Consider the following 21,714-nt stretch of genomic DNA (forward strand, 5'->3'; position numbering starts at 1 on the left):
GTAATGCCACAACGGTGCTTTGAATCTGTAAGTTTATAAAATATTTTTTGTTCCCACATTATCCAAGAAAATAAGGAATTTCCCATTTCAAGCAGCTGTTGACCTCTTGCCGCGGAAAATTGCAGAATTTACAAGTAGGTGCCGCAGAATTTTGAATTTTCCGCAGCAGAAAACCAGGGGCCTTAGTGATGGTTCTGCGCGATGCGCGAAGCTCCCTCTATGTTTTGCGCGTGCACAGAACCACCAATGTTATCGCTTACATACGCAAAGGCGATAACATACGATGCAGTAAAACTCGTGGTTGTCGGTATGGATCGGTACTGTTCAGTTGCCATCTGCCAGCTGAGCTTTAGGGCAAACTTTTCTGTTGCTATGTGCGGTGCAATGCAGGCGATGTGGATGCATGGTTCATGGACGTATCCGTTGAATTATACGATGTGGACTGCTTTCCCGTTTATCAATAGAAACATATGGGCATTTGTCAGGACCTTCAAATTTGATCGAATTAGGCAAAAAAAAAAAAAAAGAAAGAAAAAGGAAACACAAATTATTGGAAGCCGTATTAATGGAAGTCTACTGTAATTCTGTTTTGCTCCCACTGACATTATCCTCTCTGACGCGTTCCTCACGGCGAAACATGCGATGACTAAGCGTTCCCACTTGGGGAACAAGAGTGCAACGGGTGGAAAGGTTAGTGTGCTACTGAAGAATTCTACAAAAACGCCAAATTGTTTTTCTGCCGTTACTGCGCCATGCTACTGTTAAAACCGCACAAAGCACCACGTGATGCTTAGTTACATCTGTATTTTGGATTTGTAGATGCTTTACTTCGATGTCATGCAAATTAATAAAGCTTTTGTCTAGGTATAACTCCTTCAGCCTAGACACGCAAGTATACCTACCGCGGAAAATTGCAGAACCGCGAATTCCTGCTGCAGAATTCGAGATTTTCCGCAGCAGAGAAACCGGGCCCTTACATTGGTCTCCTCAAAACGATTTGACCAATCACTTACGGGAGATCGTTTGAGGAGACCAATGGGATGCTGCTCTGCGTTGCTGCTCTTCTTGAGGAGGAGAGAGGAGAGAAAGCGTAAACCGCGGTTTCGTTCGCAGATAAATTACGGACGACACAACACATTAATCCCATTTGATTTTATTGCTGTCACTGCTGCATCTTTGATACCGCACAAGGACAAATTCTCTATCCCCCTATGCCCCTTAAAGAAGTGCGCCACAAATGACACACCCTATCTCGTATGTGAACCGAAAAGACAGCAGTAACCCATTCCCTGATGCCTAGAGTAAAATGCAGCTCGCTTACCGTACTGTTCGGTGCGCACAGGAAGCGGCGGTGTGGCAGCTCCTTCGCCTCTCTTCGACTTGGCTGCCAGCCAGACGTAGTACACCGTATCCGGATAGAGGTCTACCAGGGTGTACGTTTCGGTGTCTGGGATAGAGCGCTGATCTTGCTGCTGTGTGAACGTGTCGTTCCAGTAGAGCTCGTACCCTATCACAAATTCCACGGGATCAACGGGACGAGTCCAGTTGAGCTGGATGGAGGTTGACGAGAGGGCGGCGGCACGTAGGTTGCGTGGCTGGCTCGGCACTGCAGTACAACGGGGTGAGTTACACGGCGAAAATTCCGTATCGTACTATACCGTAATTTTACGCGTATAAGCCGCAGGACCCGTTTTTAGGAACGTTTTGAAAATTTTCAGGCAGATAAGCCACGCTCGCAGATAAGCCGCGTGCAATACGACGCGACTGATTTGTGCGACAAAGGAGACCATAGAGAATGCCATAAACTCTGTGGTAGTCAGCAAGAGAATGCGTAAGCCTGTATGAAATATGGCGGCAAAAAAGTCTGCCGTTAATAGTACGATGATAAGGAAATGAAACATCTCTCTCTAGAAGTATAAATTGTGAGCATTTAATGTGAGCAAGCTCAAATTTGAGCATTTTACTGCAAAATTCCTAAAAAGGTTGGAGCATAATGCATCATACATGTACAATGGCAGACAGATTGCCATCCTGATTATGAAAAGAGGTAATCGCCACTTTACATACCACCCTGTTGAGTTTTGACCTGCACAGGTGATGAAAAAGGACCGGACCCACGGCTAGTGAAAGCTCGGACGCGGATAGTGTAGATGGTCTGCGGTGACAGGTTGCTGATGGTGGTCAACTGGTTGTTATCAACAGTTTGTGCGTTCCACGAGTGGAGGGGAATGTTTGGCTGAGTCGTGTAGTGGACAGTATAACCCTGGAACAGCAATTTTGAAAACAACAGTTTCACAGTGTGTTGGTGAGTGAAGTTATCAACAACCTTATGTTGAACGGGGTATGAAGTGAGTAACAAGACTCCTTGGAAGCTGAACGTTATTTGGGAGGGTATATTCGGTGCTAATATTTCACATAAAGACGGCCAGCTGGTCCAGTTCTTCATCAATAAACAGCGGGGAAAAAAAAATAATAGAGATGCCATCTCCAAATTTTCAGTGAGCTATACTGCCTACTAAGCATTATGTACAGGGTGGGTGCAGATAAAGTAGCCCCACATTTACGCACGTACCATGTTCCCTGCATACCGTACGAATTTCCGGTGGCGCACGACAACGCATTTATGCGACGAAAACCAACAAAAAAATCGTGGTAACGAAACTGTGCACGACAAGGTCGTTAGCCACGCGAACTTTGTTCTGTGTATTTCCAATGGGACATTGCAGTGTAGCACAGTTGCGTCGCCCTACCGCTGGGGGTGACACCTATGCGGAAACGAAACGAAATCTGGCACGCCTAGAGGTAGCCAGAGGCAACTGTACCGTGACCGCCATTATTGACTTCTGCATACGAAATTCAGGATGCACAGAGAGCAATGTTTGCATGAATAACTTTTTTTGTTAAGTGAAGTGTGGTTACTACGATTTTTTTTTGGTTTTCATCGCATAAATTCGTCGTCGTGCACCACCGGAAGTTCGTACAGTAACCAAGGAACGCGGTACTTGCGTAAATGTGGGGCTACTTTATCTGCACCCACCCCGTACGTGCCGGTTTGCGTTGTTTCATAGGAGACTAAATTTTGTTACAATATTTACTTTGCTGCTTTTTAATAAGTTTGAAACACAATATGCCCTTTTTTTTTTTACTACTTTCAGCAAATGTGCTTTCTAGGGTTAATTGAAAAGCAGACATGGTGCCCTGTTCTAATGGGAAGCAAGTTGTTGACTCACCATAACTGGGCCGTTTGGCTCCTTTGGTGGATCCCACTGAACCACGACTGTGCTCGAACTTAACGTTCTTGCTTGAACATTACGAGGGGCACTGCCAGGTTCTGCGCAGAGCAAGAAGAGAAAACTATATATACTCCCTGTACATCTGCAAAGCGTTGGGTACAAAGTACGCTATCACTACAACATGCGAAAGAAGAGTGAGGAGGAAACTACTGGTGAAGGCGTGCAACTATGTGCAAGACAAATGCATGTCCTCATATACACAGTGTGTCGAATTTATTGTTAGATAATGCAAAGGTTGACCGCACACGATGAGTAGTGAGGCAATTTAAATGCTAGCACATTTTTGGCACTTATTTGTCTTTCAGAAACTATGGTGCAGAATTTTAAAGGTTCTACAGCCCAAAGTGGGGTAAATTAAATTAGTGTGAAATTCCACCATAATCATCATTGAAATTATCACTGTAAAGGTCAGGTGTTACTGATAATCAACATACTACAAAAAGCTGTCATTTGCCAGCACCTGCAACTGTGGAAATAGTTTAAAGGACATGCAGACATGACTGCAAACTTGGGGAACAATTTGGTTAAACTGTGATTAAATTGCGGTTAAATTGAATTTCCAGCGTCTATTCAAAATGCATCATTACAAAAATTTCCAATGCGTATGCATGATGCAGATATCAATATCGAGTTTCAAGAGCTTCTCTGCATCTTCATCTAGCAACAATGATAAAACTACAGCGGCTCCCTGAATGGTGTGTCCCTTGTGTATGTCAGCGCATGTAAGACAAAATATATAGCACAACACATGGTATGACATTACCCTGATGAGGACAATGCAATTCTCGCAGACAGGAAAAAGAGTTATAGAATTACCACTACTGTATCTACTCTGCAAAGTAAAACCCGAGACAAGGAGTACACAGTGTCTCAGGTTTTACTTCGCAGTCATGCACCAGCTTGTCAGCACCATTTCGCTTTAGTGTATCTACTCATACCATGCATGAAGATCCTTCGAGAGCAGGACTCTAGAGCTACAACATCAGACAGCTAAAAATTGGGGGCATAGTGCAATACAGGCCTGAAGTCGAGATTCGTCTTTTATGCTTGAACCGAGTGTGTCGCAGGTGAGATGCCACGAAATGTGACGAACACACATCTCACGTTTCTTCCCTGAATGAATGGGTAAGAAGCGCGAGCACTCGCCCATTAGCGCTTTCTTCGCAATGCTCCAACACTATGTCCGCAAGGTGGTTTTGAGTGGGGACAGGCTGTTGAGATTCAGAATACGCATGCTACATTGCAAAGCTCCAAGCAGTATAAACCAGGGAATGGTAACAGTAACTAAAACAGAAATGGTATATACAACAAAATTGAAGCTGGTAATGGAAATAAACACAGAAACAAATATGATTGGATGGTATTGAATACTGGTAACGGCCATTACTGTGATGCGTCGTCATGAGAATTATTCTTTCTTTCAGAGGACACTTTGCTGTGATACATGCCTTGAATACCTCGCGAGAGCATGGGAAGCACAATATGGGATCTTCAAGATGCATCCACTGCTCACTCGTTCCTGTATGCATGATGCATGAGTCATGATGCAAACACATGCAAAGAGACTGTAGTCTCTTTGCATGTGTTTGCACAAGCACAAGAACGACATAGCACAAGATAACTGCGACATAGCACAAGAACGCAGGTCTTGTGCGTTGTTCTTGTGTGCAGGTCTTGTGTTTTTTCATTTTCACTGTGGCATGGCGGCATTATTTACTACTGGTAGCGTCCACCTGTGGATACAACCTTGGAAGGAGGACTGGTTGCACCCAGCTAGAGCTGCTGGACTCAGAATTTCTGCAGGGCACTCTACAGCATGAAGGCATGTTTCCTGAAACATTTTTAAATCTTGGGAGATGCACGGGTCTCACCGAAGCGAAATTACTTTTATGCTGTGTATGCATGATTCCGAGGCACCGGCGCACCTTATGCAAAAGGGGGCGCTGACAGAACTGAAAGCGATGGGTACTTGAAGCACCATAACAGCCATTACCGGAAACAAAATTGAAAAGCTGGTATGCAGTGAAAACAGAAACATTTCAGTAACAAAAATAACCCTGTTACACTTCCCTGGTATACACAGAGTACGCCAGTTTGCTTCCTTACCACCGAAGCAAAGGAATAGTGAAAGAGAGAGAGAGAGGCTACAAGATTTGCAGGATTGAAACAGTGAGAAACATGCATGGCCTGTCCATCAACAGCAAAACCACATGAAAATATACATGTGCACAAAAAGGGGCACTGTCAGGGCAACACACTTACTGCTCCCACTTGCTGAATCCGCTGAGGAGGAGGAGGAGGAAGAAAAACAAGTGAAGGGGGGGAAGGGAGAGAGAGAAACAGAAGGCTGTTATTACAAAGCAGAGCAGCCACTTGCATGGGGTAGGGGCTGCAACAGTGCTGCCACCTTATAGCAAACAACTGGAATGGATGCAAGGTAGAAGTTTTTCTGCATAGTTTCAAGAATGCACCCCTGGATTGTACTTAACACTTTTGGAACAGTGGTACTGCAGCAGCTCATCAGTTGAGTCAGTTGGGAAAATGGAGCTGAGCTCTCTTGGCAAATTGCATGCTCTTGCAATACTGTATGAGCATTATGAGCGATACCATAAATTCGTACTGAACCCTAAATTGAAATAAAGGGTTTAGTTTTTTAGTCCGGAGTGGCGCTTTAAACACGTTACACATGATGTGTGGCAGAATGTTATTATACTTGAAGAATCTTTTACACTAAGTGTTCATTAACAGATGTTCCTCTAATGAAATGAGAGGTTCCAACAACCCTGCATTCCAAAAGGTAGCAGCTCTGATTGCCTATGTGTAGTGACCCAGCAAAGCGCTTGCCACGAGACAATACAGAAAGACACCGTTTTGTGGACGGCGTGCAAGAGGGGAGGATTAGTGAATGGGGGCACCTTCATCACGTTGAAACCTCTTCGTTGAGATGGTAGAGTGGTGCGAGGCCAGAAGGGAACTGACGGTCCTCAAACTACATGACTTCTAAATGCTAGCGATGTGCCTTATACGAAACTATATTCCCCGTGGCTAACTGCGTATCAATGGGCATTATAAGCAGGCTGCTACATTTGTCCCATAAAGCTGCAGCAAATAAAATTGCTAAAAAGTTCAGCTGTGTACAGTAAAACCTCGTTAATTCGGATCGCACGGAACTGACAAAAATGTCCAAATTATCCGAATGTCGAATTATCGAACGGGCAACAAAATACGAGTCGAACTTGCCGTTATCAACGTACCTTTGTTGCGAAAAGAACTGCGAGAGTGTGGTTTGCTCTGTATCTGAGATCTGAGCATTTAAAACAACTTTTCTGATAATCCGCAGGTAAGTCCGCGGATTAACGGAATTTCGCGAAGAAGTCCATGGCGTTCTTTGAACCGCGCAAACCATCCTTCCAATGCTTTGAAGGCTTTGATGCCCAATCTTGCCGCAAAGTTCTCGGTTTGTGTGTAGATCAGGGGTCCACTCAGAGGTCCATCGCGCGAGTTCGTAATCCAACGAAGAACTGTGTCTTCCAATTGTCATCCATTGTCAGCCATGTCAAAAGTGCATGCAGGTAGCACAAAGACTGACTGATACACGGGTTTAAAACGAGATTTAAGATGGCGCTTGGTGTCACCAATGTCATGGTGCTGATGACAATGGAAATGCGTCCGCCGCTCTTTGCCGTTTTTTCCTACCGTTTTGGCGTCCGCTGTTTTCTCCGGTGGGCTTCTCTCGAGCAGTGATTGTTCGATTATGGATTACGACATAGATTATGAATATGATTACGTGATTATCCGGTGCGCATGCGACTGCTGCCGAATTAACGCGCGTTCGTTCCCATGGACTTGTGCAGACGTCCGAATTATCAGAATTTCCAAATTAACGTGGGTCGAATTATCGAGGTTTTACTGTATAACAACAACAACAACAGATGACATTGTTTGAGCATCACAGATAAGATAATCGTAACAGGACCTCATTACAGTGCAATCTCGTTAATTTGAACCGAAATGTAAGTCCTATCAAAGTCATGTACTTGAAAGAAAAAAAAAGAAAAAAAGACTCCCAGTAATTTGGCAGACCGAATGCACACAACATGTTTACTTATTAAGTGTTGAGTTTATGTGTTACTTCTTAGACCATTACTTATGAAGGCAATACTTGTGCTGAAGGAAAGAGGAAAGGAATGAATCACCGTAATGGTATGCGTAAACATGAGTTGCCTCGAATGGCGGCCGATGTTTTCTCGGACTGTGTTAGTGGTATTCGCAATACGCTACAACAGTTTGTCTCTGCACAAAGGGGTACTCGTAGTCCAGCATGTGTCCACAGGGGAAAAAATGCGCACTCCACCCCCTAAGAGTCGCACATTATTTGGGAGAGGAACCAATGGGGCCACTCTATCGGCAACAGGGAAAAGAGGGAACTGGGGAGCTGTGCATACAGCTTGCAGAGAGCTGTGGGGAGCTTGCTCAGCATATTCGGTTGGGTTCAACATTCATTGCAAGTGACGCTGATTGAGTTGCGGCAGAAGAAACGAAGGCATACCTGTATACCGCATTTACTCGTGCATAAGACTCATATTTTTTACCCCAAAACATCGCGTCATTGAGGGAGTGCGTTCAATATGTGGGGGCAAATTGGAACCCGACCCTTACATTTAACTTCAGTTTTATTCCAAGATATCTGCGGCGATCTCTTCGGAATCAAACGCTGCAATTTGCCCACACCAAATCCTCTTCTGTTCCATCAACTGTGGTTGGAATACTTATTATACAATACTCATATGCTGCGGCAGGACACTTCCGACGCCCTTGGTAACAAGTGTACGAGACTGACACGTATTGATTTACATAAGAAAGGCAGAGTACCTGTTTCTCCAGTGGTGACCGTAGCTGGTACACTGGGTGACCCACGGCCAAGATCATTCACAGCTGTGACATAGAACTCGTATTCTGTGTAGGCGCTGAGGTCTCGTACGCTGTAGAAAGTGGTGGTGATTCCACTCAGCTCACTGTATTCACGGTGAACTGTCCGCGGCTTGTAGCGTATGACGTAGTACCGAATGTTGTCGGCACCTTGTTCGTACGACCATGAGAGACGTACAGACGTCGCTGTGATGTCCGACACGATCAGGTTTGTTGGTGGTTTCGGCAGGGCTAGAAACCAGATAAGAAAACGTCAACCCGTACGTAAGACTTCTCGTCGTGTTTGCATGCAGCGCAGAGGCACAGAATCATTCTGTGGATGGTGTGCAGCTGATAAGAAAGCGTGAAGTTTTATGGTTTAACTTATTAACCGTGGTTTGACTTACGGTTTTTCCCCCCCCGAATTCGCACCCTGAATTGAAGATTGGCTCTTTAGGGTCAAACCCGATTTTTACCCGGCAAATTGCCCTCACTGAAACATCTGTAGGAGTGCACGCAGGCTTGTTTGGCAGCAAATGCAATTACGTCCCCGTTTGTACCAAAACAGTACAGTTTGTTTGAGTGGCAGAGCCTGATTTCTCTCCAAATTTAGCATACAGGATTGTTTTTCCACCCATATTCCCATAAATTGAGAGCACATATTGATTTTCCCTGATTGTTACGAAGAATTGTTGTTTCGTATCAACCCGAAATTCGTATAATCCGTGATCGTATCATAGAGATTATACTGTAAATGGGCTCGAGTGTATATCTATCAGCAAACCAGAATGTCACACAGATAACCGTGTGAATCTGCAGGTGAAGCAACATGGCCAGACGAGGACTGGGACTCACCTTGTACAATGACTTGAGCAACGTGCTCTATGCTGCCTAACGAAGAGGCAGCAATGCAGGTGTAGTTGGCAGACTCTCTAATGTTTTCCAGGACCAGGACGTTGCGCCCCACTGGAATATCACTCTCAGGGGTCACCTCGATAGCGCCCTTGCGCCACTTCACATAGGGCATCGGGGACCCCACGGCCACGCAGTTCAGCGACAGGGTGGCGCCAGGCGTCACCTCGTACAATGACTCGGGTGGAATTGAAAAATATGGCGGCACACGGCGCACTGGAAAAGAGGAGGAGGAGTTAAAAAATCTGGCAGAAAAGCTATGCGCGAACCTTGTGAAGCTCTGTGGTGTCACAAAAAAGAAATTGCAAGGACCAGAAGAAAAGCGCACCTCGAACATAGAGAGTCGCCATAGGTGATATGGCAGTGCCCATGCTGTTCTCGGCGATGCACTCGTAATTTCCTTGATCTTCTTCCTGAGCCTCTAATATCTGGAGGGATCCTAAACGGATACAAAAAGACGAAGGTTTCAGTGTTACATAACTATCGCTGTTTTGGGCAACTAGGGCTATAGGGTTGACGTGAAAGGATAAAAACCCCCATTGTAAAATTACGAGTCTGAGAGGCAGCCAGTATCCCTGAGAACAAGAGATAAACTGATGTTCTGAGGCTGGAACTGGGCTTTCAGTGACTTTCATCTTTCATCCCTGAGAAGTTTATGCGCCCTCATAGATGATACTGGAGGTGGGGGGGGCAGTGACTGATGTGACAGTGGCTGATGACAGTACAGTAAGACCTCGTTACATCCCCCCGATAATTTGGACTGCTCGTGCAGTCCCGGCAACCATGCATACAAAAGTATAGGAACTGACGCTCGCTAATTCGGGAGCATTTGGAGTGATTACGGATAATTCGGTGCTCCCGACATTCGCTCGCGGGATTATGGAGCACAGTTTCACAAACGTGACAACACCAGTCGAGTGGTGGCACCAATAAAGAGCAGTGAAGTGAATTGACGAAGCACCCATCACCATTGCTATGATCATCGGCATCACATGGTGTCTGTCCTTCGGCATAAAGACCAGGAACATGTGTTCGCACATCACTGCGCGCTTGGTCTCTGTGCTCTGCGCCACGCTTTCACACGCTGCTACGATGTCGCCACCAACGAAACAGACTAAGTACGAAGCAAACAAAGCCTCACTCATTGATGGAAGGATTCCAGGAATGGGAAAATGGTATATAGTAGCGTTAGCGTAGTAATGGTTCCGGCTGTTTTCAGCAAGAACGAGAGACGCGCATGTGCTATGCATTCTCATGCAAATGGTCCATCGACAAGGCTGTCGCCATCGCTGGACTGTTGACGGAGGAAGAAATCGTCAACCACACTCTGGGCATCAACAGACGCTGCATTGGACGACGAATGTGAGCGGGAGAAAGAGAAGGTTCCGCCCCGCCGCACCGTCAGAGAAGCCGTTCAGGCAAATCAGCACCCATCTGAGATCTGGAAGGTTGTTTTCCACGTGCAGATTTTGTCCCGGAAGCAAACAACGATTACGCAGTTTTTCTCTAAATAAAACACTATTTACGTAGTTGGATATAACTGGTATTTTGCTGTCCTTTCGTTAGTTCGACATTTGGATAACTCGGATATCGGCCGTAGGCCTCGTGAGATCCAAATTAACGAAGTTTTACTGTATCATAGAATAACTACAGCTCAAAAATGTAACTAAGCAGACACTCTCGTCAAATGCCTTCCGCAAATAAACTGAAGGACATTCTTCAACAATGTCTTCTCTTTTTCAGTAAATAATGACGAAGCATTGTTTTGAAACTGTTGTATTATGCACATGCTTTTCTTTCTAGCTTCGGTACACAACATATGCAGTTCGTCAATAAGACAACTCGCCTTATGACCAATATCTGCGGGAAGCCTTTTTAAGGCTGCAGTATGTATAAATAAATAAAATAAATAAATAAACGGTCGCGGTCATATTAACGAGGTTCGACTGTACATTGTGCCCTTACAGGGCTACATATAGGAGGTATATGTAATTAATAAATAAATAAATAGCTAATTTAGACACCCGAAGTAGGACAGTGAAGGGGGGACGCACCTCCTGGAGCAAGTGAGTAGCGAGGGTTGATCATATCTATGGGAATTTCATTGCGTAGCCAGGAGATCTTGGGTTCTGGATCACCTTCTGCTTTGCACTGCACAAGGGCACTGCGGTTGCGTTCCACGCCTTGCGTGGTGGGTTGCAGCTTAAACTTTGGGAAGCCTGGTGGCACTTGGTTCTCTGCGTGAGCAAAAATGAATATGTTACGCATTGAATACACATCCTGGCACTTACAAAACAGAGGGAATATGCGTAATGTATTGGGCACTGTAAAAATGTGTATGCACTTCAAAATTATGGTTACAAAAATTTAGATACAGTGCGAGTTCCACGGATGAGACGAAAGACGTGAAAAACAAAAACGTGAATTGGCAACAAACTGACAATGTTAAAACACTGCTATGCTAGGCATGCACACAAAAGTGATATGATAACACTCGCAACTCTTTTCAATGCCCATAACTTACCTAATTCCTTCCAAATACTCAAGGGGTTCACACTTATCAGGTGCAACAAGAATAATTTGTTAAATTATGCAAGTTCATCAATAATGTTCTCACATAAATTTCCGGGCTTACACAAGCTATGCACACAATCAGACCTGTAAAGTAATTAATTACAATTACTGTACTGTACTACTATACTGTAATTACTTTCTTAGTAATTAATTACTTCCAGAATTACATCAGGTTTTATGTAACTGTAATTGAATTACTTTTACAAGTAACACGTAATGCATTTTGAATTACTTTCGGAATTACTTTGAACGCTATCTGGGAAGGCCCAATGTTTAAAGTTTGGGTCAGTTCCACACCGTTTTTTTTTCATTTTTTTCCACAGTGGTTACCCAAAGACTCGATTCAGATCGGTACATTGTTCGGTACAGATTTTTTACATTTGGATGTGGAAGGAGAAAAACTCTTGCGCCATGGGAAAAGGAGGAAGAATTGTGGGTGTCGACCCGTACTTCAGAGTCGTCAGAGTGCTTGAAAGATCTTCCTTGTGTGCGCGAGGTGTTCATGAAGTACAATGTTGGGCTGCTCAGCAGTGCACCAGTGGAGCATCTGTTTTCGGTTGGTGGTCTTGTTATGACAAGGGAGACATGGCAGCCTTACAGACAAGAACTTTGAGAATACCTTACTCTTGAAAGCCAATGGACGTTACAAGCTGCACTCAAGATCTGCGCTTTGTTCACATACCTGAAGAAAGAAAGCCTTTTGACTGTGATATTCGGTGTTCCTTATGTAAGACTTCTCTAACTTGTTTTTCTACCACAAGCACAACTACCACCATGTGCAACATGTGCAATAAATGTGTACATCAAATCTTGCAGTTTGCACGTCGTTTGCCCGTTGCAGTCAGCTTTGTGAATATAATTCAGTGCAATGAAATTACTTTCTTCAGTAATTGTAATTGAATTACAATAGAAAATGAGTAATTGTAACTAATTTAATTACTCCTGTGAACATGTAATTGTAATCGTAATTCAATTACTTTGGAAAAGTAATTTTTACAGGTCTCTACACAATGTATACATAAGAGTGACTTTTTCGGGTTAATTGCCTTTCTCAGATTCGGGGGGGGGGGGGGGGGGGGGGATCGTGTGCTATTTTTAAATCTGTAATTCCGGGAGAAATCGGGCGATAATTGTGCCTTCAGGTGCTATCGGGTGCGTTTGTTTCTCCACTTGTCTATTAAGTCCTTTCCTAACATTTTTTTTCTTCTTTCTTGTGGGTGACCTACCCCGAAGGCACAGACAGTGCTGGCACACATGGGTGTACATCTGGGAATGTAAGTGACACATTCTTACATGTGTTACATGTGGCAACCTTTGTTCGTCTTCAGTGGAAACGTCCCTTGTGGATTTCATAGTACTGGAAATCGGGGAGAAATCGGGATTCACCCAAATTGGTCGGAGGTCAGTTCGGGAGGGAATAACTGGGCGGAATCAGGTTCAACCAAACAAGTCACTCCCTAATCCCTATGTATACACAATACGAGGAAATCAATTCAAAATAGTGCAATGGGACAAAAATATGAATACTTTGTGCGTTATAGAAAGCACTTAGGCATAACACTTCAATCCTCCTGAAAAGAGACCCATTAAAGGGGCACTAAAACACAAAATTTTCATTTTGAAAATTTTTTGAAAAAATTTCAAAAATTTCAAAAATGAAAGATTTGTTACCTTGGCACCAACAGAAAAGGAACAGAATTCATCAGTTGCATCACGCGTGATTTATGAGCTATGGAGACAGCAACTTCCGCTTTCCCGTGGTAAAAGTGTGTGCCAAAATTTTTCTGTAGCATGCTTTTCATGTCCAAACTTTTTGACATGGTTGCTGAAACACCCTGCACATCAAAAGGTGACAAAGGTGACCAATCCACTTGAACTCTTTCTTCACCGCGCCCATAGACCTTCGATCACTGGCGATCTACGGTTTGTGAGCCACGCTACTCAGGCTCTAAAGCAGGTATGGACAAGTGGTGAGATTTGCTAGATACTATAAACACTAGAGAATGAGTTTCGTTTTCACTTTTACCGTTTCCTCGTGGTGGTGATTTATGAAGCTGGCTCTGCACCAAGGACGCAGTGTGGAAATTTTATCTTGGTCGCGGCTGTGCGTTCCCACGGCAGATCTCTTTTGTAAGTGCGCAATACTCGCACTTGAAGCATATTTAGCTTGGATTTCGTTTACTAGAATGCAAATAACGACTCTGAATGTGTTCGACAATCAGATTTTTGTTCTGAATGTGTGGATATGTATAACTTTCAGTACATTGCCCTTCTTCCTGTCTCAAAACTAACCTGGAGGAATAGAAAACCGGTGAAATAGCAGCATGTGGTACAAGAACAGGAAAGCTGAGCATGAAACTAATGTTTTCTGCAGAAATTATTATGTTAATTTCTGTTTTACACCTTCAACAAACACTGTCAGTCAGTTACATGAACAATATGGGTGTTGACATTATTTTCCACAACTCATTAACTTCTTGATCATGAGCGTCGATATTTGCAGATATTATTTCTGACAAAATTTGCCACATTTTGTATATTTCGGAACTTGGAGATTGATATTTCTGTTCAAGATATAGGTGTATCTTAATGAGGTTTCTGTTGTTTGCACCAATTTTTTGTGTTCCAAAATTAATTTTGGAAATACATGGATAGCTTTGTTCCTCAAACTCGCACCATTCAATAGGGCATTCATTTGGCTACATTTTCCTATATAGTAGCGACATATTTTGAAGTGATACTGTCAGCCGCAAGAAATATACTTGTCAAACCACCCAAAACTGGTCATTTTTGCGGTGGTAAGGAAAAAGTCAAAGAGAGTGTAACCTACCTTCAAGGACTGTGAGCGCAAAGAGAGCACGCACGGGTTCCCCAACACCATTTTCAGCCAAGCACTCGTAGGTGGCGTTGTCTTTGCCAGCCCGCACGGGGTCGATGCGAAGCGCCGACCCCTGGGGCATTTCGATGACTGTGTAGCGGTTGGTGGACACGCGTTTGCCATTCTTCCGCCATTCAATCTGCGGCTTGGGATTTCCCACGGCAGTGCAGACAAAAGTTGCTACTCCTCCGGTCACCACTGTCTGGTCTCTTGGGTAGATCACTATGCTCGGTGGATCTGAAATTGATCGTGGAAAGTGTTCTGTAAGTTAGACGTACTGCTACTTCGGTAACAGACTACGTCTCTACGGTGTGAATGAGATGAGAGGAGGCAAGTATGGTGAACACATTCTGCTCTCAGGAACAGCAGTATTTTACTGATTGAACCACTTCGTTTGATGACGAGTTGATGAGATGACAAGTACGGCTCATTTGAGGTCACTTGTTTTAGTTATCTAACACTTTCATACCACTCAGAGCAAAAGAAGAGGCAAGACTAGAAGGACTAGCTATTTAGCTTGCATCATACTTACTACTCCAAAAGGTCTTTGTCGTGCTGAAATAGTATCCAAAGTGAAATTTTATGAAATGCTATGCAAAAATTATGGGCTGACTGTTAGACAGCAAAAGTGAAAACTGATTTCTTTTTCCCCACTAGATTGACTTTTTCTCTTTCACATGAAGGAACCCAATGCATGATGCAACACTATTAAAGTGCATAGAGAATTGCAGACTCGTTTTCTCACTTACCAAGCACTTACACAATTGTAATATTATTTGTCATACTAAAAGCTCAGCGGTATCTATACTGCTGTCATACACGCAGACGCATTTGTATGCAGAGCGGCGCTGTGAAGTGTCGTCTGCTACTAGGGGACCTATGCTTTCAACCTGTACTTGTGTACTTTTGAGCTGTGGTTTCACCCATTTCTTCCAATAAATTTCCTACTTTTCTTGTGATGTAAAGAATAAATTATGGAAAGATTTCTTCTTTTATTTTTTTAATAGTTGTGCATTAGTTTTTTGGTGCATATACATTACAGCAAGTACAGAGTCAGCAGAGTCACTGTCTATAATTTTTCATTTGCTGCTGTACTGCTTGAACTCTGAATGCCTGCCTTCTGGCTCCCTGTTATTCCCAAGCTTAAAAGGAGCTGAAGACACAAATACAAAATAAGAGGAAGAAAGGATTGGAACTTATCTCCTCCTTTCTTATCTTATCCCTAGTCTTATGTGTTAAAAAGCCACTATCCTGAAAGCAAACTGTTGATAGTGGAGCTATTATTGTCTTCAGCTGTAGCAAATGTGCCAACAGGACCATATTGCTATTCTTGTGGAATTAATTCCTATTATTACCTATAGGGTGTATTCACCTACGTCACATTGTGACGTGGCAGTGACGTGGCATGCGCGTAAGCTCCTCCCACTGGTGGTCACTTTTCATGGTAGCGGCATTGGAAGATGACGAACTGCGCGATTTTTCCATGCGGCAACCATAGTTTTCGTAAAAGAAAACGTGAGAACGACAATGACGAAGTGTCTTGGGGGAAAAAAGAAGGGGATGGACGCCGACCGGATTTCAAAACACCGTTCTAGGCTTCGTTTTCGAGCAAACGCTACATAATCTCGGCAGCTGCGCCGAAAAAGTGACCACCACCATGGCTGCCAAAGGTGTTCGTTTGACGTCATGTGAATACACCCTATTATCAAAAACACATGCTTTGACAGAAGTGAAAATTCTTGAATTTACAGTGCATGTATTACATGTAAAAACATGGCGGAAAATATGTACAGCCCCAACAAACATCAAATGTGCTGCAGAAGGGCGGGTGCAGTTTGAGAGAGAGAGAGAGAGAGAAAGGAATAAACAAAGCTATCACAACTGCGCATATTGCCCGCATGACCCGCACAGATACATTTTTGTTCATGTTTTTATGCAAGCTAGATGCATTCATAGACCATACTGGCATCTTCAAACACCATTTTTGTGGCGTGCCATCACATTCCACAGACATTCCAAGTCACTTCTCTACCAAGCTGTGTGATGGGCATGAAACAAAAGACATTTGTTTGGTCTGCATGCAAGATCTGCCCCATTTATCAACTACAAAAGATATATATGCGTGCATGATGAACACAGCGTGACATCAGACAGAAAGATTTCCATCCACCCATACATCCGTCAACAAGTGCTTCCTTCTGGAGAGCAAGCCACATCCCTGTCAGCACGCGGAACCATTTGTCAAATGCCAAGCTGTGGAAGACGAGAAGTGTTAAAAGTGTCGGGTGTTATGTTGTACGTGTGAAGGAAGTGTGTGGTGCTTCAAAGGCTTTGAAGACACCATTTTTGTTGAACTGACTTGTGATGCTGGTTAACACACTTAACAGATGGACTGTTCGCTTGTGTTCTGTCCATCTGGCCCTTCCCCAAGCTCAGTGACATATTGCCAATGTCAATATGCACCAGCTCACATGCATAATACTTTAGGTTCGCGAAACGTACGCATAAAAAAATATACATCACTTGTAGAAGTTTATATAAAATAAAACAAAGTTGGGAATTTCATTGGGAAAGTAAGGGAATTTCCATTTCCTTGTGTAAAAGTAAATGGTTGCATATATTATATTATTCTAGTCCAATCACCAGATAAAGTTTGGTGAAATAATGCTTAAAGTAACGGCTGCGATAAGCACAAGCGCTTATACTTCGGAAAGCTTTCCAAGGCTCCAGTCTTCCACTGCGCTCGCTCTACGTTCTTTTATCACCGCAGAATAATGCATACGAAGCGAAGTACTCATCGCCGCAAACGCCACAACAACAAAACGCTTACGAGCGCTTATCAAGGCAGACGAGCAACGATTGTGGGTGTAGCTCTCATCCTACAGCGATTACACTTCCGACACAGGAGCATGGAGGTCATAAACACGAACAGGGCCATGCAAAGAACATAACCTTTATGACCCAACGATACACTATCGTACTTCTTTTCCCGGGACACGTGAAACACAAGTGATTCAGAAATGACAGCTTATCAACAGTCATGGCGTTGAGACCACTTTGTGATGGGTATATGTTTTTGTTTGAGCTTCACCACGTACGGTACAGAAAAGTGGCTGAGTACATGCACGAAATGTAACGGTTTGCATTTGTACGAACCTTCGAAGAGCTGAACAGGCGTCACGATCTTGAGAAGCAGTAGAGATATTAGAAGGTAGAGCATACCGCGGACTAGCGCAGGGCATCAATACCCTGACGATTCCATAAAGCTCTTCAAATGCACACACGTACGCTGCGCGCAGTAAGATGTCAAAGGTTGTATGGTGACGCTTCTCGCTTCACATATTTGCGGGAGTATTGCACTGTAGATGCATTTTCCTCACAGTTTTGTCACAATGCATATGCCTAACGCTCTTGTTCCCACAGCCCGATTTCGCTACACAAGCAACACCAACGCAAAGCTGCGGAACGTTACGACGCATATAAACAACAATACAAGCCGAAGCTAACAAATTATATTGGCTAACTGTTTAAAAATACGATTCGTACTAAATTAATGAAGAGAAAGTGTAGACACAACGGTGTTTATCTCTGCAAAATTTATAAATTGCAACGCACTTCTTTTTTTCTCGGAAAAATCAATAATCATGACGGAGCACGCCTTGACAGGGTGGCCAACTGAAGGCTTTAATCAACACCGTTGCCAGATGAAAACAGCGAATCGCTTTACAGTGTCCAGATCCTCACGGAACCGGAAGTAATCAATACACGCTGCTACCGAACATTACGCTATATTCGACAGTTTCGGTATTCACCACGGCAAGGTCATGACGCGGCCACGCGGCTGAGCACTGTTTTTACTTTCATGTGGTGGCTGGCGTGGTTCTCATCACCCTTTATGGTTTAGCTGGACTTTATTTATGGTTCGTTGACTTGCTTATCGAGTCAGATTAAGACACTAACTATATGTGGATAGCAGATAGTTTAACTTTGCTCAAAAACATCAGTTAATTTAACTTTGTACATGTAGACGGTTGTATACTGTGTTTACACCCACACACCCACCCACAGTATTCTAATCCACGCATCATTTTTTAAATTTTATTTTTCAATTGAAATTGTGAATCGTTGTCTTTTTATGAGACGAGAAAGAGAAAAGGAAACGCCGCACGACATCAAAACAGAGCACTTGTTTTCTCATTTCCACGGATCAAAATGCCCACCAACCATTATTCTTTCTTTGTTAGGAAATCGCGAAACAGTTAAAGCAAGGGTCATGATCGGAATCAAAATCAGTCGGGAATGTGGCGCCATCTTGTATGGCGCTGGGGAACCTTCGGGAAGCAAGTTTCTTTCCCCAAGGATAGGCAGCGCGTCAGTGCTGCATCCGTTTCAACTTTGCCTACTTTCAGTTTCGGTTGGTGCCTCAGTGTTGTGCATTCCATTTGTTTTAAAATATTTTTTTATATGGCTACCTTTCAAGGACCTTACTGAGGAATGCCGCGGAACACAAAGAAAAGAGAAGTGTACGAACTTCTCAAGCATGCCTTCATCTTTTTATCTATGTTCAACAGTGACAGTCTGCACTGAGAAGAAAAAGGCAGGGAGAGATTTGAAGGCCATGACAATTAAAGAACCATGAAGTGCCTCGTCCCTCTAAGTTTCAGCGTTGTAGCGTGCGTAGTCTTTTCTCGCATCGTACCGTAGTGTGCATATTATGGTGAAAGGTAATTTCATCATTAACTGAAAATCATTAGTCTTTGATGACATTCATGTATTTTGTTATCAGGGATGGATAGCCTCATTTTGATTACGATGATTGTTTTCTTTCAGGAACTTACCTAAGTAATTTCCTCGAAGCACCACTGACACCGGTGCAAGATCGGTACGCGGTTCTGATCACGTCTTGGGCTTACGTATCATTCGTCAAGAATTTTAGAAGCTTGTAACTAAAGTTGCTCGGGAAGGGGGAGATAAGATAACATTTTGAAACATTGGCTATTCTTCTGACTACGAGGGCCTTGCCTAGTTGGCTTCGTGCAGTTTTTGCCTTCTGGGTGCTCTGTTCAATAGGGTTCGAACGTTGCTCTCAGACGTCGAATACGCGTACGGTACGCAGGGAGGTACCCTGCCCCTTCATCCCACTCCACCCCTACAGACCTTGTAGCACTCTCGGAATTTATTGATACGAATACATTGTGCATATGTGAGTATGTATATGTATATGTACATGGCAGTAGCCAGCTGACAAGAGTTTCAACCCCAGACCCCCAAAATAGATTCCGACATCCCCTAGGATGAAAATAATGTGAAAGTCCGTGACAGTACTTCCTTTAGTCACATCTCAATCATGTATTCACTTGTCATTACATATAGCTGCGAGTGGCTGGCACTTTTTAATATGTACTTATCGTCGTGTTTCATGAGTGCTAAACGAACGTTCAATACCGTTAATTTGCACGTTTTCATGAATGTTGTTTATGGCGCTTCGTTTCGTCATTCCATTATCTATTTACTTGTCGTTAGGTTGCTCTGCCTGACTGGCACTTCTCAAGTTAGTGTCAGGGGCGTCGGAAGGAGGGGCGCAAAGTTTTCGCCCCCCCTCGAACTTTCGCCCTGAGGGTCACACTACCCCCCCTTTTTTTTTTCATCTCTACGTGTATTCCGAGACAGACCCGCTTTCAGTTTCAGATTTCCACGCAGAGTGAAAACAAGACTAGTTTAAAGGGGCTAACTCTACCAAGCTAGCCCGCCGACTGTGTCGGCTCCGAACGGCGATTTTAACTTGTTGACTGTGACACCTTTTGTATGGATCAATTTGATAGGTTCGCACCTTCACCACATACAGGGTGGTCCACCAACCATGATAGAAATTCATAGTAAAAAACGTAAGCCCCGGACAGACATGCGGTCACGGGAATTTTTTCTGCCAATAACGCCACATATTGATAACATATTTATTTCATTTCAATTGACGGAAAGTTAATTTCTTAAATTGAACACCGAAATTTCCCAAGGCAATCTAACGTTTTCTTTGCGGAAATGGGTTCCCCGTGGTCATTTTACTCAGTATAGCACATAATCCCACTCGTAATGCAATGACAATTGCCGAAATAAATTCGCCGAAAATCCGTGGAAATGAGCCCCTGGCTCCGCCTCTTTTTTGACGGCTCGTAGTTTGAGCGCAAAGCTGCAAAGAAAGGAGGTTACATTGACACGCCACACGAGAGGGGAAAGGGTTACAAGCCGTCGGGTGACCTCATTTTTGATGAGATAGCTCTGATTCCCGTACTCACCGCGCGTGTTTGTTCCGTGGGTAAGGCTTGTAACCCTTTCCCCCCTCGTGTGGCTTGTCAATGTAACCGCCTTTCTTCGCAGCTTTGCGCTCAAACTACGAGCCGTCAAAAAAAGAGGCGGAGCCAGGGGCTCATTTCCACGGATTTTCAGCGAATTTATTTCGGCAATTGCCATTGCATTACGAGTGGGATTATGTGCTATACTGAGTAAAATTACCACGGGGAACCCATTTCCGCAAAGAGAACGTTAGGTTGTCTTGAGAAAATTCGGAGTTCAATTCAAGAAATTAACTTCCCATCAATTGAAATGAAATAAAAACGTTACCAATATGTGGCAAAAGTTATTGGCAGAAAAAAATCCCTTGACCGCATGTCTCTCCCGGGCCTACGTTTTTTACTATGAATTTCTATCATGGTTGGTGGACCACCCTGTATACAGGGTGTCCCAGAAAACGTGTCATTGAATTATAATAAAAAAACACCACCACCTAGAGTTATGCCGTCAATGGCATTTGTTCTTACTGGGTTTTTGCCACCTCCTCATGTGAATGTTGTGTAACGTAAGTTTAATTATGTAAATTTTTGCGAGCTTAAGTCGGAAATTTGCCTAGTAAAGATCTCTTTTTTACCCCACCAATGTGAAGAGCGTGTCTAATTTAGCGAAATTCATGATAATTCACAGTGATATTCACGAGCTATCCCATCGGAAAAAATAGCCGAATGTCATGCTTTTCGGAGCACCGGACCATAGCGCGCGATGACTTTTTGAGCGCAATCGCTCTCAGTGCGACGAAAGGAGGTTCCGAAGCCAGCCCACAGAGTGATAGTAGAAAAAGTAAGTTCCTAAAATTGGGAG

At 43.7% G+C, this 21,714-nt stretch overlaps 1 protein-coding gene across 2 annotated transcripts in view; it reads right to left on the minus strand.

Moving 5' to 3' along the window:
• Window positions 1-18,030, minus strand: part of LOC135391239 (tyrosine-protein phosphatase Lar-like) — a 56,335-nt gene extending 38,305 nt beyond the window's left edge. For both annotated transcript variants that reach the window (XM_064621410.1, XM_064621409.1), the window contains exons 1-9: window positions 17,722-18,030; window positions 14,518-14,802; window positions 11,168-11,350; window positions 9,442-9,552; window positions 9,057-9,329; window positions 8,166-8,453; window positions 3,231-3,331; window positions 2,068-2,263; window positions 1,322-1,606 (exon numbers count right to left, since the gene is read on the minus strand). In XM_064621410.1, coding sequence (XP_064477480.1) covers window positions 1,322-1,606; window positions 2,068-2,263; window positions 3,231-3,331; window positions 8,166-8,453; window positions 9,057-9,329; window positions 9,442-9,552; window positions 11,168-11,350; window positions 14,518-14,802; window positions 17,722-17,785 — 1,786 coding nt within the window. In that variant the 5' untranslated portion in view covers window positions 17,786-18,030. The remainder of the gene's footprint in view (window positions 1-1,321; window positions 1,607-2,067; window positions 2,264-3,230; window positions 3,332-8,165; window positions 8,454-9,056; window positions 9,330-9,441; window positions 9,553-11,167; window positions 11,351-14,517; window positions 14,803-17,721) is intronic.
• Between the last annotated feature and the right edge of the window lie 3,684 nt (window positions 18,031-21,714).

The sequence above is a fragment of the Ornithodoros turicata genome, chromosome 4 (genome assembly GCF_037126465.1).
Source record: "Ornithodoros turicata isolate Travis chromosome 4, ASM3712646v1, whole genome shotgun sequence".
Lineage (NCBI taxonomy): Eukaryota > Metazoa > Arthropoda > Arachnida > Ixodida > Argasidae > Ornithodoros > Ornithodoros turicata.